The sequence below is a fragment of the Camelus ferus genome, chromosome X (genome assembly GCF_009834535.1).
Source record: "Camelus ferus isolate YT-003-E chromosome X, BCGSAC_Cfer_1.0, whole genome shotgun sequence".
NCBI lineage: Eukaryota > Metazoa > Chordata > Mammalia > Artiodactyla > Camelidae > Camelus > Camelus ferus.
This window is the reverse complement of record NC_045732.1, coordinates 55,537,677-55,553,291: the sequence shown is the minus strand read 5'-3', so window position 1 is coordinate 55,553,291 and position 15,615 is coordinate 55,537,677. Positions and strand designations below refer to the sequence as shown.

Below are 15,615 nucleotides of genomic sequence, written 5' to 3'. Positions count from 1 at the left end.
TTTCCTGTTATAAGCAAAATGTGAACATCCATATGCATATGGATTTTATTTATAAATATCTAATATTTTTGGAAAAAAGGTATTGTCCCAAATTTTTGCCACGTTTGTAAAATCATCTTATGACCTTTCTTCTTTTTCTCTGATTTAAAAATTTACAAAGTCTTTTTGAATTATTGAGCTTGTGTCACTCCTGTGCCTCAGTACACTTAAATGTTATGGTAAAGAAGTAGATAAAATTCTCTTTTTCTGCAGGAAGTTTTATGCAGTTAGTCAGTAGACTAGTGGCCTGAACTGATGATCTCATCCTGACGAATTGTTGAGTGGCGTTATTTTTCTCAGTTTGATTAAAGTCTTTCTTACATTAAAGCGTTTAATATTAAATGAGAGAAAAGCTATAGAAATAATAGCAGGCAAAAATGTACTTGGCATTTTTTTATTTGTATGGATTTTATTCATGACTTTTTGAAGATCAATTTAGTACTTTAATCTCTTGCCACTATTTACATTTTTATACCATTTAAGTGATGATGGTTGATGGTTCTGAAATGACCCATTATAAAACCCTAAGTACAACCTGTGTTGATTTGTAAACCCTATCCAAGCATCATCACTATCAACAGCAGCTAACCTCATTTAAAATAGTCATTTCCTTGCTGTGTTGTCATAAATTTCTGCAAGCAGATTTTAAACTCAAATTAACTTCTGCCAAATTGTAATTTAAGGAGCTCTATTTTTGTGTGCCAGTTATCTGTCTAAATAAATGTAAAATCTGTGTTTCTTTTTAGAGAACTACATTTACTTTAGATATTAATGAGCCTTCAACATGTGAAATTTCAAGAATAGATGTTGTGATTTAGAAAAGCAATTTGCAATTCAAAATGTAGAGACTGACATTTACTTAAAGTTGAAGTTGCTAGAGGGAGATGCAACAGGACCAGAAGTTTGTATTTTAACAGAGTCTACTTCTACCAATAATTCTTTATCTAGACAGCTTCAGTCAATCTTTTCTACTAATCATATATGTCGCTGTTTAGTTTTATTTTGTTTCCTTTCAGTCTTCACTTTCTACCATAACTACTTCGGAGACAAAATTAAATGAATTAAAAACAATCATGTTTCCTCACTGAATTAATGTAAGTTCCTTTTTTCTTAGCCTCTTTTTTAAAACAGAGTACTCAATGTTGGAGCTCTTTTAATTCTCATTATATTAAGTATTTAGTGGGTTTATGATGTAGACCCAAATAAATGTCATAAATATAGCTGTTGATGTTTTAGTCTTATATAATAACCATATTATTATTACTAAAAGTTTAAAACATTGTTATACTTTAATAATTTGACCAAAGAAGATATTAATCTAAATAGTGCTATCTTGTGAGGTTAAGAACAAGTGTCAATATTATATGACTATCAATTTCTGGGCTAGATTCCTCTTTGGTCTGACAAATTTTCTTTTCTAGTTAGGAACTGTGTCTAGTTGGAATTTAGGAATTGTGATGAAGAGAAGTAAACAGTTATTTTGTCTCTAGACTTTTTTTTTGTTGTTTATTTAAAAAAACTTTTTGTCTCTAATAAAAAGTACACATATACTTGTCATAAAAATTCAGGCAATGTATGTGTATATTACATGCACATGTACATATATACAGGAAAAATACACTTGTCATTCCTCTTACGCACCACTCCCAAGAGACCACTATTGGTGTGGTATATTCTATCTGGAGGACTTAAGATAGTTTCATGAGAACTCGTGAATACAGGAATGAAAGGATAAAATGAACTGAATTGATGAGGCGAAAATATACCATAATAGTGTCTCATCATCACGTCTATTTGCACAGTCTCTTCACATCTAACAATATTATTTAGCAATAATGTGTTGTGGTACTCAGTGAAAAAGTTTTAAAAACCAATTTTTTAAACAAATAAATAGTTGATCAAAACTAAATGAGATCACACAGTGAAAAAAAATATGACAATGAGTATATGTATGTTCATGTATAACTGAAAAATTGCGCTCTACACTGGAATTTGACACAACACTGTAAAATGACTATAACTCAAAAAAATGTTAAAAAAAAAAAAACTAAATGAGATCAAATAGGCTTGTATGAGGAAAAATTCATCCCAGTCGTTTTGTTGAGTGTTGTGGAGCTATGGCTGACCATGATTTCAGAGGACAGTTTCTGGCTCACTGTTTCTTCACCATTGACTTGACATTGTTTGGATATCCCCTTTTCCTTTGTATCAATAGTTGATTGTTACGTTTTGGTACTGAGGTGGGAGACACTAAAATTTGTCAAGAGTTGTCACTTCTCAAGAAATATATACATTATAATTGGAAACCAGTTGTAAAACCGAATGAGATTATGGGTATTGCTAATCGCTGAGTATCAAGAGGTAAGCAACAAAGTAGATCATGACTCCTGCCCTCATGATGACCTTGGATGCTAGTAGGGGGAAATAGGTATTAAACGTGCTTAAATTTTATATTATAAATTGTGCTTATGAAGGAAAAAAGGGTAGTGCTAGAAGAGAGTAATGAGGACATTATTCAGATTTGGTTGTAAGAGGGTGGCTTGAATGGTAGTGGTCACAGTTACCACTTACTGACTTCTCACTGGGGATATGGGACTATGAAGATCTTTGAGAGCTAGCATCATTTCCCTTTTATAGAAAGAATTAACCTGACTTCTTATGAAAAGCATTTTTTTTTTGTCTGTGGCTTAATAAAGCTCTACCTCACTGAGTCACCTCAGAAATTTGCATCTGCAGTTGTGTGTCATATCAGTTTTATGATATTTTCCTGCCCTGGGAATTAATTCTACATACGTAGAATTAGGTGAAAAATTTAGATCTGATGCTTTACTTCTTCAGTGAAAGGACAGAAATACTCTGTATAGATGTTCGATGATTATTGGCTCCTAAAAAAAGAAACCGGTATCGATTCAACAGCTACTCCTACTGTGAAGTTTCTTGTTAGTGGTTTTAGTTTGTGGAAATTGAGGTCTGTTTATGTTTTCTTTAAGGCAAAAGTAAAACATGGCTCTTTCTCTTATACTGGAATACTTTCACACATGTGAATAAGGTAGCTCAAAGATAAGAATTTGAGAGGCTTTAGATTTAAGACTACCATAAAGAGAGAAATAAAAGAACATATAACCTCACTTAGAAGAAAATTTTTATTTTTGCCTTCTATTATCTAGGTGAAAGAAAGAAAACCACACTCTTATCTCCTATAAGGGTGAGAAAAATGTATCAAAGAAGCAAGTGTTATCCTAACTTTCTCCTTTGTGTATCCCCCCATGTTAAAGACATGTCATGAGGTCCGTGGCACTAATTTATGAGTGAAAGTAATTTTCACTTGCTTAGCATAATCTAGTATTCAGGATATGCTGTTACAAACAATGTGATGTAATAATTGCTACTATTTACCGAATATTTGCTTGGTATTATGTTAGGTACTTTACAAATATTAAGCTGTTTAATTCTTACTGCATTTCTCTAAAAGAGGTACAGTTTCTCTCCTTTTGCAGATGAGGAAACAAACTCCGACAATTGAAATAACTTGTCCAGGGTCATGTGTCTGTTAAGGGGATGAACCAGGATTTAAACCCAGGTCCACTGGACTGCAAAACCTGTGTCCTTTCACTGAGATAAGCTGAAGGATTGGAAAACAAACAGATCCTGGGCTTGCTTGATGGTCGAGAGATCTGATTCAAACCGTTACATAAATCACTGGTTATGTGACTTACGTTGTTTTCCTCAACTGTAAAATGAGCCTAGTGTACAGCCGACCTTGAAGAGTCCCCCTGAGGGACCAGTAGGATACATGTAAAAAGTTGCCGTATGGCCAGCAAGGTCTGACAATGAAGTGTAGTAAAGGCTTTTACTTTGGAATCTTTGGTGGATTACGTTCAGCCTTTATTTTGGAGGGCAGCATGGGAAAAAAACAATCCTTGGAAGCATTTCATGATTTTTTCTGGTTTTGAAACAGAAATGTCATTTTACCTTTAGGTCACTGAAATCTGTATGACAGGAGCTTCATTTGCAAATGACAGTTCTTGCATAAGGAGGATTTTTTTTCCCATAGAGCTCAAACAGAGGCTAGATTGATTGAGACAGCTCTTTGCAGCAATCATGATACATTAGCATCTCTCTAGATGTTACTGACTCTGACTTATTTTATTCTGTGGGCTTGAATGAGGCTAGCTTTCACAAACCAGAACACTACATGCAAAGATAATTGAATGCACATACGCATCTTTTGCCCTACGTCTCCTTCCCCCCACCTTTCTCCTCTTGAGCAATTTCTTTATCATTCATTCTCCTTCGAAATGGAAATAAGGAGAAATCTTTTTCTCTTGTATTTTCTTCCTCCTTGTTTTGTGTGTGTGTGTGTGTGTGTGTGTGTGTGTGTGTGTGTGTGTGTGTGTTTTGGTTTGTTTTTCCTTTAAAATGGCAACTATCCTCACCAGCTCCTTGGGTTTTAAGACTATCAATCAGCTTAACCTCTGGATGCCCAGTGATCTACAGCAATAAAGCTTAAAGCTTCTTCCTATCACTCTAATTTCCCATTTTTTAAATTTTTAAAATGTATTTTTTAATTGAAGTATAGTCAGTTACAATATATCAATCCCGGGTGTACAGCATAATGTCCCAGTCATACATACACATACATGTGTTTGTTTTCTTACTCTTTTTCATTAAAAGTTATTATAAAATATTGAATATAGTTCCCTGTGCTATACAGAAGGAATTTGTTTTTTATCTATTTTTATATATAGTAGTTAATATTTGCAAATCTCAAACTCTCAAATTTATCCCGTTTATTTTTCTTTAATGAAACTGGAGTTTGATTTGCCTTTCCATGGCAAAGGGAGGGTTAAATTTTAGGAGCTGTGACTATTCTGAAGTAGAGGATAGGGAAAAAAGAGACTTGGTAGTCCTCAATCCTTTGACCTGTCAGTTCTGTCCTTCTCTCAGCAGAGTCCCCAGTCTTGTCTCTTTGTCTCTCTACCTTCTCCGGGTTGTCAGCAAACCTAGTTGTGCCTGGCTGACACTGGACTCTGGTAATTGCTGATGAAAAGGGTACTGGAGGCTCCTGTGGGTGTGTTCTTCTGTATCCACACTTTGCATTGAGGGGGGGGGGAGGGGAAGAGGGGAGGACCGTAACTTACTATGTGCTAGGCGTTGCTTTAAGTACTTTCATTCCTATTTTAAGGACAAACTGAGACTTTAAAGAGTAACCTCTGTAAGGTTATCGGCAGAGGTCATAGAGCTAGTAAGAGGCACAGCTGGGATTCAAACCCAGGTCCATCAGGTCCTGAAGCCTTGATTAATAGCAGTGCATTTAATCCTCTTAGTTAACAATTATTACCATGTATTAAGGGTTCCCATATGACCAAAGTGCTATCCTTGCCCTTAAGTTTCTCCTAGTCTAGTCAGAGGAAACACTCATGCAGTCTAATTACAAGACAGTATGACAGAGCTCTTACAGAAATATGTGCAGAGCTCTCGAAGCACAGAGATCAGTTCTGTGATGTTGGAGAGCTAAAGGCTTCACAGAGGATACTGGATTTGTGTAGTTCTGACTGGTTTGACTAATTCTACCATTAGTTTTGTGATGGAATAGCATTGAGTGTAGGGCATAGTATTAATCAAAGCAGAGAGACGTCTGGTCACTTGACTCATTCAGGCAGTGTTGACAGTGTGGTTGTGGCTGGTGCATTGGATGCATGGCAGAGAAGAGTGATGTCCAGAAGTAAAGCTAGAGAGGTAAGTTGGAAGTAAGTTTTGAAGGGTCTTGTAGCGATGCTAAGGATTTTGGACTCAACTCTAGAGGCATCAGTGAGCCATTTAGCATCTTTATGGAAGGGAATGGCATAATGTGGTCTGCCAAGACCTGATCACAGTGGTGGTAATGTGGAGGTTGGGTTGGAAGGGAGGAAACTAGAGGCAGGGAATCCTTTGAGGAGGCTAATGAATAAACAGAATAAGAAATAGGGTCTGAAATAAGGCAGCAGTGGTAAGGATGGCTAGGATAGATGGGGTTTGTGAAATTAACCAGAATTGACACATGAGGAAGGCATGATGAGCGAGTTCAAGGTTTCCTAGCATCAGCAGCTACAAGAATGGTGTTGGGATTTATTGAAATGGGGAAACCAACAGGAAAACCAAGTTGAGGGTGGGGAACAGATAATGAATTTTTCTTTTTAATGTAGCAATTAAAGTTAATCTGGGATATTTAGTGAAGGGAGATATCCAATAAGCTAATGACTCATGATACGTGATTTCAGGGCAGAAATAGCTGAGTCTGGAGATCCCCTGAGGAGCCCAGATTGGAGATGGCAATTTGTGAGTCAGTGTTAGAGAAGTGGTAATTGAGTCAGTAGGAATAGATGAGATCCACAGAGGAAAACAAGAATTGAGGGCAACCTTTGTATATTACCTACTCATCTACCTGGCTTGATTGTCTAAAAATGGATTTGAATGGATAGATGAGTGTGGAATGATGAATAACTAAACATAGCAAGGTCTCTTCTCCAGCTCTGACGACTGGGAGCACAGCCTTGTATTTCTTTCTGAGAGACTGAGCTGATTGCCAAAGCAGCTTCCTATAGCTTTATAAGACTCTTAAAACCGAGTAAGGATTTGGTCTTCCTCTCTAACATTAGAATTGCATCTGCATACTCAACCAAGGAGGCCGACCTTCCTTGATCTTAGAATGAGGGTATGATGAAAGGAGCTTGACATTTTTGTGTATCAAGTATGTGGAGCTTTTTAAAATAAGAATTTGTGTAGGGGTAAGTCCAATATATTGCTTCGCCTGGTCTATTATTTGTCAGCCAGGAAGATAGAAACATGTCATGTTTCTTTGTAGTACTACAACCAAATTTAAATGGAATAGAGCCTCTTGTAATGAGCATAGTGTATAGCCAGCAGATTGATACTGGTAGACATGCCACACTATTATTTTCCTACTCTTATCATGTGCCCAAAGATATTTGTGCACATTAAATATGGTTATGCAAAAGATTGGCTGTATTTTAGGTCCTAGAAATGAATAGTCCCTCCAGGTTTGGCATTAGAGTAGATGTAGTCTTGAATTTATTATCCCATGTTCATTATCTGGATGGATTGGAAAAGCGGAATAAATATTAGACTTCATTGTTGTTTATCTGTTTTTTAGTGGGGGGCACTTTTTTTAATTGAAGTATAGTCAGTTTACAATGTTGTGTTGATTTCTGGTGTACAGCATAATGTTTCAGTCATACATGTACATATATTCATTTTCATTATAAATGTATGTATATGTATAACTGAATTGCTTTCCTATACACCTGAAACTAACCTTGTAAATTGACTACACTTCAATAAAAAAATAAGAATTTAAAAAAAATTAGACTTCATTCCATCTAATGTCTGTAAGTAGATGCCATTGCCTTTACTTATAGTAAGTCAGATTCCAAGACTTGTATTATATGCTTATATTTATAATTTTAAATATCTCAATCTTGTAGACTATAGCAGACTGTGTTATAGTGGAAAGAGCATAGAGTTTGGGGCCTGATATGTCTTGGACTTAATTAAGTATGGGCTTTGCCATTTCCTAGCTGAGTGAGTTAAAATAAGACGCTCAACTTCATGGTTGGGTTTTTTTCCCCTAATTTTAAAATGGGGATAATTATAGCACCAATCTCTCAGGATTCATGTGAAGATTAAATGACATACGGAAAATGACAAGCTCAACATTTATAGTATCCCAATTTTCTTCTTTCCCTTCACGTGAATTAAGTCGGCATTTCTCAGAGTATGTTCTGATGAACCAAATGCTGCTTCAAAGAAAAATGCTTATTGGTTCACCGAATTCATTCCTTCTTGGAAAGAACAGACATTAACATATTTAATGGTGCTGAGAAGCTCTGCCATCCATAAACCACTTTTTTTTTTTGGTGGCTTAACTCCTTTAAACCAAGCATTTCTCAAATTTATTTTGTCATTGAAACTTTTTTTTTCTTGGAATACCTATTAACACCCATGTTATTGCCAGGATTGACAATTTTATTTTGCCTATTTTGGAAAAGGTGAATTTAGTATTTAGGTCCAGGTGTGCTATTTGATATCGCTGTGTTTGGCTTTATTGAACCCACAGCTACCATTATAATATCCTGTGGCCTAAATGATGTGAGCCGGTTTAGAAATTTGGGATTGTTTATGTTACACTGGACAGGATTAGGGTTTGTAAAAGCTTAGTTTCAGTGGCAGTCCTGCCAGTTTTAGCTGTATGACCCCGAACTGATTTAATCCTTACAGAGACCCATCTCAGGGTCCTTGTCTGTGAATTAACACCTGATCTGCCTCACCAGATTGCTGGAAGAATCCAGGAGAAAACAGTTATGAACAGAATTTTGAAAATTAAAAATGCTGTCAGTGGAAGGTGCCATTACTACGATCCCAGGAAAAGGAATTGTAGGAGCAGTGACTGTAGAATAGGGAAGTCTGGAGTTTGAGCTGTGCTGCCTCTCTTTTCTACTGAGCAAGCTTGGACCCCATCTGCTACCTGCCTGAAAACATTTTCAACTCCTCATTTTCTTAATAATTAAAATGTTTCCCAGGTGAATGCTCCTGAATGTCAGTAGCTCTGTCTTTTGTCATTGTTTTTGTACTTGCTTACAGAAGCTAGTTCCCAATCTGGGATGTAGTTTAGCATCATGTAACTATGGTTGTTGCTGAATATTCAATACTGACTTGTCATTTATGATGCATAAGAAAAAAGATTGTTAGGATTTAATTAAAAGGCTCTCTTTAATAGGTTTAACGCTTAGCCTTCTCTTACAGTTCAACTTTCTTTATATCCACCTGTAATGTATTTCTTTTCTGTTAGTAGACATGAAGCATAGTGATGTTGCTTTAACATTAAACACTATGGTAAATGGTGAGAAATCTCTTGTTACTCTTTTAATACTATTTTTGCTGTTGTTTTATTGGTTGGTGTTAATGGAGACAGTTGTGTAACTTATTTCCTTTTGGTGTCTGGAAAAACTTAGTGAGACTCTGAGTAAGCTTTGTGAATAAATTCGGTGAAGTTTAGAAAGATTAAAGCCATGTTTTCTACAGATTTAAGGTCAACATTTCACGCAGTGCTAAGCCAGACTGTGATAATTGGGCTTTTCTATCTTTGAAAATAAGAAATGTCCATTTGTGATTTTTACTGTTCCAGCAGAAAATTATAGGCCACTTTTTCATCATGAAACTTGAGAGAGCTTCAGATAATAGTTTTAGGTTTGCTCACTCTCTGGTTTCACAGAGACTCTAATTTTAAGGAAGTCTTTTGCATCATATAAAACTAGTGGTCCTGGCAATAGAGATAAATATCATCCTTCATCATAAACTGCTTTTTCCTTTACTTGATGTACAGAGGCATTTGTGACACAAAATTGGCAGAAAGTGTTCCATTCCCCTTTTTTTTCTCAGTCAGGAAGTTCTCACTTTGTCCTTAAAATGAATTGTATCTCTGGGTTTTAAAAACAAAACCAGTAGTAACCTAGCCTTGTTATTCCTTACAGAAACAGTTTTAAAGGCTGTGGAAATAGCATTTTATACATTGAATTTGAATATCTGAGTTCTGAAGCTATATCTTTAAAGGTAAAATTTCAGAAAACATTTGGTGGGCTTAAATTGTTACTATTTCTATGACAATAATGTCCTAGAGAGTATATGACAATGTTACTGACTTTTTAATTTTTCCTCTTTGTCATATTGATTTTGGTACCTAAAGTCTTTGGCTTTCTCCTTAGGATATTTTAGACCATGTTTAGAACCACACAAAATAGCAAAATGAATTTAGTCAAAGTCTTCTTTGGTCTTATAGTGGGTTTATTAATTATTGTATGTTACCCTCTTTTGTCAGAAAGACCACAGTAATGAAAACCATGTTTCACCTTTTACATACATAATTGGATGAGATCACCAGATGCTGATGTTAAGAGCACATCGACAGGAAAAGTTGAAAATAGGAGCTGCATGGAAAAATACTAGAACCAATTAGGTCTGTCAAAAACCATATGACCAAGTATAGGGGAGAAAAATAGATTTTGACTATGAACTGACCTCAGGTCATTTAATAATGGAAAGAAACAACAAGATGGCCTTTCTTCAAGTTTTTTTAGCCTTTTAATAATAGCAGAAAATATATTGGAAATTGGCACATCATGGTCAGTGTTTGAAAACTCATGTTGGATTATTTTTGGTTTTCTCAGATTTTATCATAATTTCCAGACATACAGAAAAGTTGAAAAAAATTGCACTCTGAACACCTGAATATCTGTTACCTAGATTCTACCATTAACATTTTGCTGTATTAGCTTTTATTACATAACTATCCATTTATTCATTTTTCTAGCCATCCATCATTCCATCTTAGCGTTTTATGCATTTCAAAGTAAGTTGTACACATCTAGTATCTTCAGTCTGGACCACTTCAGCATACATATCATTAACTAGAGTTATTTATTTGTAGTGTTTTTTTGAGATAAAACTCAATAAAATGCACAGATGTTAAGTGTACTATTTAATAAGCTTTTGCAAATGCATATACCTGTGTAACTAAGAACCTTCTCAAGGTAAATAACATTGCCATTGCTCTAGAAAGTTCCTCATACCCTTTAAAGTCAAGTCCTGCCCTTACTCCCACTCTCAGAGGCAACCACTCTTAGGATATTTTTCACCATAGAACAGTTAATTTAGTTTGTTCTAGAACTTCACATAAATGGACTCATGCAGAATATACTCTCTTTGGATAAAGCTTCTTTCACTTAGCATAACGGTTTTGAAATTCATCTGTGTTGTAAGTACCAGCAATTTCTTCCTTTTCATTGGTGAACAATATCCATTCTATGGATATACCACAGCTTATTTTTCTATTCTCCAGTTGGTGGATATTTGAATTGTTACCAGTTTGGAGCTATTAATGAATGAAAATGCTATCAAAAAAACTTGTATAGTGCTTTTGTGAACACACGCTTTCCTCATGTGTAAATACCTAGGAAAGTAATTAGTGGGTCATAAGGTAGGTATATGTTTAGTTTTGTAAGAAACTGCCAGATAATTTTCCAAAGTTTTTGTACCATTCTATACTCCCACCAAAATGTATGAGCATTTTGGCCATCCACACCAACATGTGGTCTTGTCAGTCTTTTAAATTTTAACTATTCTGATGTATGTGTAGCAGTATCTCATTATGTTCATTTTTAATGCTTATTTTATTTTATTTTTTTAATTTAATTTAATTTAATTTAATTATTTTAATGGAGGTACTGGAGATTGAACCCAGAACCTCATGCATGCTAAGCACAAACTCTTACCATTGAGCTCTACCCTCCCCACTTTAATGCTTATTTTAATGTGTCCTTATCCAATGACTAATAACACTGAGTACCTTTTCATGTGCTTGTTAACCACATCTGTCTTCCTTTGTGAAATGTCTATTCAAACCCTTTGCCCATTTTGAAAAATTTGAATATTTGTCTTATTATTAAAGTTGGAAGTGTTCTTTATATAACCTGGGTACCAGTCCTTTGTCAGATATGTTTGGTGAATATTTCTCGTAGTTAATGCCTAGCCCATTCATTTTTTTTTTTAAGTGGATGTACTGGGGATTGAACCCAGGACCTCATGCATGCTAAGCATGAGCTCTGCCACTGAGCTATACCGCCCCATTCGTTTTTTTTAAATGATGTATTTGGTGGAGAAGTTTTTCATTTTGATGAATTCTAATTTATCAGTAGTTTATTGCTTTCTATGTCCTGTCTGAGAAACCTTCATCTACACCTGATACCAGATTCCTGATGTGTATTTTTCACTTATAATTGATATATCCATTAAAAATGTACTTTAAAATGTACTTAGGTCTTGAAGCTTTCACCCATTAGTCAGAGCTTCTCACATAGGACCTTATGGTGGCTTAAAAGAAGCCTATCTCAACAAAAAATATAAAGACAGTGGTTTTAATAAAAAAAAAAAGGCAGTGGTTTTCATTACAGCTTCAGGGTTGTTTTATTTTTTTCAACACTCAGGATCTTTTCTAGTTTTGTTGAGTTTTATGTTTAGAGGATGGGAAGGGATGGCAGAAGTGTATTATTCTCAGGCAAAGGAGAAGAGAATATATAAACTTCTGTGAGAAAACACTAATTCTAATATCCCTCTCTTTTCCCTCCTCCTCCTCCATACTAGCTATTGCCCATTTTCTTTTTCCATGGTTGTCTCTGATCCAAGGAATCACAGTTTCTAGGCTTCCTTGATTCCAACATCTAGAATTGTTAGTATAGCTGAAATTCTTTCTAAAACTTAAAGCCCTCTAGAGATTCTGGACAATGTACGAATTTGCCTTATCCCTGAGGAACTGTGAGATTATAAGTAAAGTAGTGATCTATATTAGTACATCTACTTTCACAGGTGTTTAACCATTTTTCTCTGTTAGAGCAAAGCAGTGATTTTTGGTAAAATCCTTGAGCCTAAGAGCTGAATGTTCTTAACGCCCATGTCAACAGTTGATTAAGGAGCAAAATATCAGAATTTTGAGAGGATATCTAGTAGCATTATGGATGTGTAATTTTAGATATCATATTAAAGGTTTTAATTTTTAATTTCAAAAAGATCTTTAAAGTTTTTAAATTGAAGTATAGTCAGTTAAAATATGTCAATTTCTGACGTACAGCATAATGTTTCTGTCATACATATACATACATATATTTGTTTTCATATTTTTCATTATAGGTTACTACAGGATACTGAATATAGTTCCCTGTGCTATACAGAAGAAATTTATTTTGGTCTATTTTATATATAGTAGTTAGTATTTGCAAATCTCAAACTCCCAATTTATCCCTTCCTACCCTCTTTCCCCGCCGTTAACCATAAGTTTGTTTACTATGTCTCTGAGTTAGAAAGATCTTATATAGATTTTTACTTCATTAGAGAAAGATACAGAGAAGCAAAAATGAAAATGGAAACAAAACCAAGAGTCTCCCCGAAGTAGAGTGGATGTTCTAGTTGGAATGAGTGTACTTTGGGGCTCATTGTACAAAGGATCAATAAACGTGATGAGTTTTGTTAAGGATCTGGCAGCCCGATATGTAGTGTAGAATTAGAGAGTTCTGGTTGTCAAAAGTCTGCTACTTATAGAAGTTAATCAGAAGTCCAGTGTCTACAAGGTTTACCTGATCCTAGTTAGGAGACCTCTGGGTTCTCTAAAACTGAGTGATCTACACAGGACTGTGGAATGAAGAATCATATTTCACACAGTTATCAGTGGGAATATTGTTCCTGTTATACTTATCACTGAAGTCCTGATGTGAATAACTGCATCCCAGGATCTACTTTTATTTTTGACCCTGAAGGCTAAGAATGGCACAGGGTCTTCCACTAGATCTAGAGTAGCCAATTATGTCTGTATATATACACAAGATGTATTTATTTATTTAGGCATGGGAGATGGGTTTGGTGGTGGTGCTGTAGCAGTTGGTACTTACTGCTTGTGGAAAGCTTAGCAGTTTTTCCAGTGGCTTTCTTTGAGATATACCAAGGTTTTCTTCCCAGCCATTTTTATTAACCCAGGAGTCAAATTTGTTCATGTTACCTGCTCAGTGCACATATCAGGCTGTTTACAATCACATGATTAGTGGCCCTTGAGCAGTGCAGAAAACTCTAAGGAAGCCAAAAAGATTTTTTTTAAACTCCTTATACAACCAAAAGTTACCTTTGGGGTCTGAAAGGCCCACTTCTATTTATTTTTTTTTCTACTATCTCCTCTAATCTCAGCAGCCCAATTATGTGTGCTTTTTGAACTCTGAGGTAGCAATGTTGAAACTGAAATGGGATAAAGATCACTTTCTTGATTTTCATACCCTCTTCTTTACTCTTACTTTTTATTGTTACAGAAGAAGCTACTATGGAGGAAACTGGGCCAGTTTTAGCTTTTCAGGACTGTTGTCCTGGCTAAAGGAACACCAGGTAAAGTTCGTATCTGATTTTTAATCTACTAGATTGTATTTTGTGTAACATAATAACCCTGCATTGAAGAATATACTAAGTTTCATCTGTAATATAAAACGGGTAACTTATTTTTATTTACTTATTTAACAAAAATTGTACAGTCACCTTTTCAGCTAATATTTTTCTGATGCTTCTAAAACACAGCACTTTTTAAATATAAATAGATATGTTGACTGAAGAATAAATCATACATATTTGATACCATTTTCTGATTACTCTGTACACTCAAATATAAGGCAAGATTTTTTTCTGCAAAATAGTCTTTCAGAAAAAAATATTTCAGTCCTTATAAAACTCACGTATTACTAATTGTCCTTTAACTAAGTATATTTTGGGGAAAAAAACAAATATTTGGGGAAGGGACATTAATTTGAAATGATCTCATCAGTCATTGGTGGTTTTGTATATTCCTAGAAGTCACCTGACAGAATCAGTAAAACAAAAAGCAAGGAAAGAAATTTAATATAATATTTAATATTTAGTAATTGTTTTCCTAAGGGTAGGATCTCACTGCTAACAACTGTTGGATGTCATTACCAAGAAGTTTTCTTAGAGATCATTTACAGCATACTGACATGGGGAGTTGGTTATGTCGTGGAGTTTACCAATTTTTATGAGCTATTAAAAAAACTGTCCTATTTTCTGTAAATGGTATACGTGACTTGAAATGGAATTCCCACTGAGAGCATCATATGTGGAATCAGAAACTGCTGTATCTCAAAAAGGTTTAGACATTTGGGAAAGGAGGATGATATACTCTAGAAAATTGTATTCAGTTAGCTAAGAATAATACAGCCACGACTTGAGCATTTACCATGTACCAAGGACCACACTGAGCTTTGTAGTTATACTGATTGATTTAATAGTATAGTTGACTCAAAAAGTGCCTCAAGTGATGACAGAGATGTTGATGTTGAAGATGCAGTGAAGATTCAGTTTGAATAATGTTGCATGAAATGAGAATGTGGAGAAACAAGCAATGCTTGTAATGTAGCATTTCATGTAATAATCCAAACTATGTATAAATCAATAAAGTAAATGTTATAAATAGTTTCATTTAACTATTTTTTATCTGTATGCCTTAAATATTCATCTGTTTATGTTGGTCAGAAACCCTTTTTTGAACCTGACCCTTGGGAATTATGTGTGAGAGTCACCTTATATTGAGGCATATTTAGTACTTCCATGAGAAAATTGAGTCTAAATTCTCAGAACAACAACAAAAATACCCTAATTGTCTGAATGGAAACTTTTGGTGAATGAAAGGGTTTTAAAAAAAATAAATTTTGGTAATGGGTTAGATTTATTGAACTAAAAATATTTTTGTGGATGTTTCTTTTATTTTAATGCTTCTTTTACTCCACGATCTTGACTCTGTCACTGTATGCTTTTTCCCTTCACTCTCTGTCCCTGGTCTGTAATTCTTTTTTCAGGCTGATAACCCCATGTCTACATGTTCAGAGTTCCTGTCCATCACCTCCTCTTCTATTTATGTTGAGATATTTAATGCCGTCTAATAATTACACTTGATAATAATTGCTGTCTGCCATTACTTTTCTT

The 15,615-nt window shown here is 34.9% G+C and overlaps 1 protein-coding gene across 1 annotated transcript in view; it reads left to right on the top strand.

Annotated features, from left to right (window-relative positions):
* The window catches only part of CHM (CHM Rab escort protein), a 171,708-nt gene that overhangs the window by 69,350 nt on the left and 86,743 nt on the right, over positions 1-15,615 (top strand). The window contains exon 3 of the mRNA XM_032474684.1: positions 13,941-14,013. Coding sequence (XP_032330575.1) covers positions 13,941-14,013 — 73 coding nt within the window. The remainder of the gene's footprint in view (positions 1-13,940; positions 14,014-15,615) is intronic.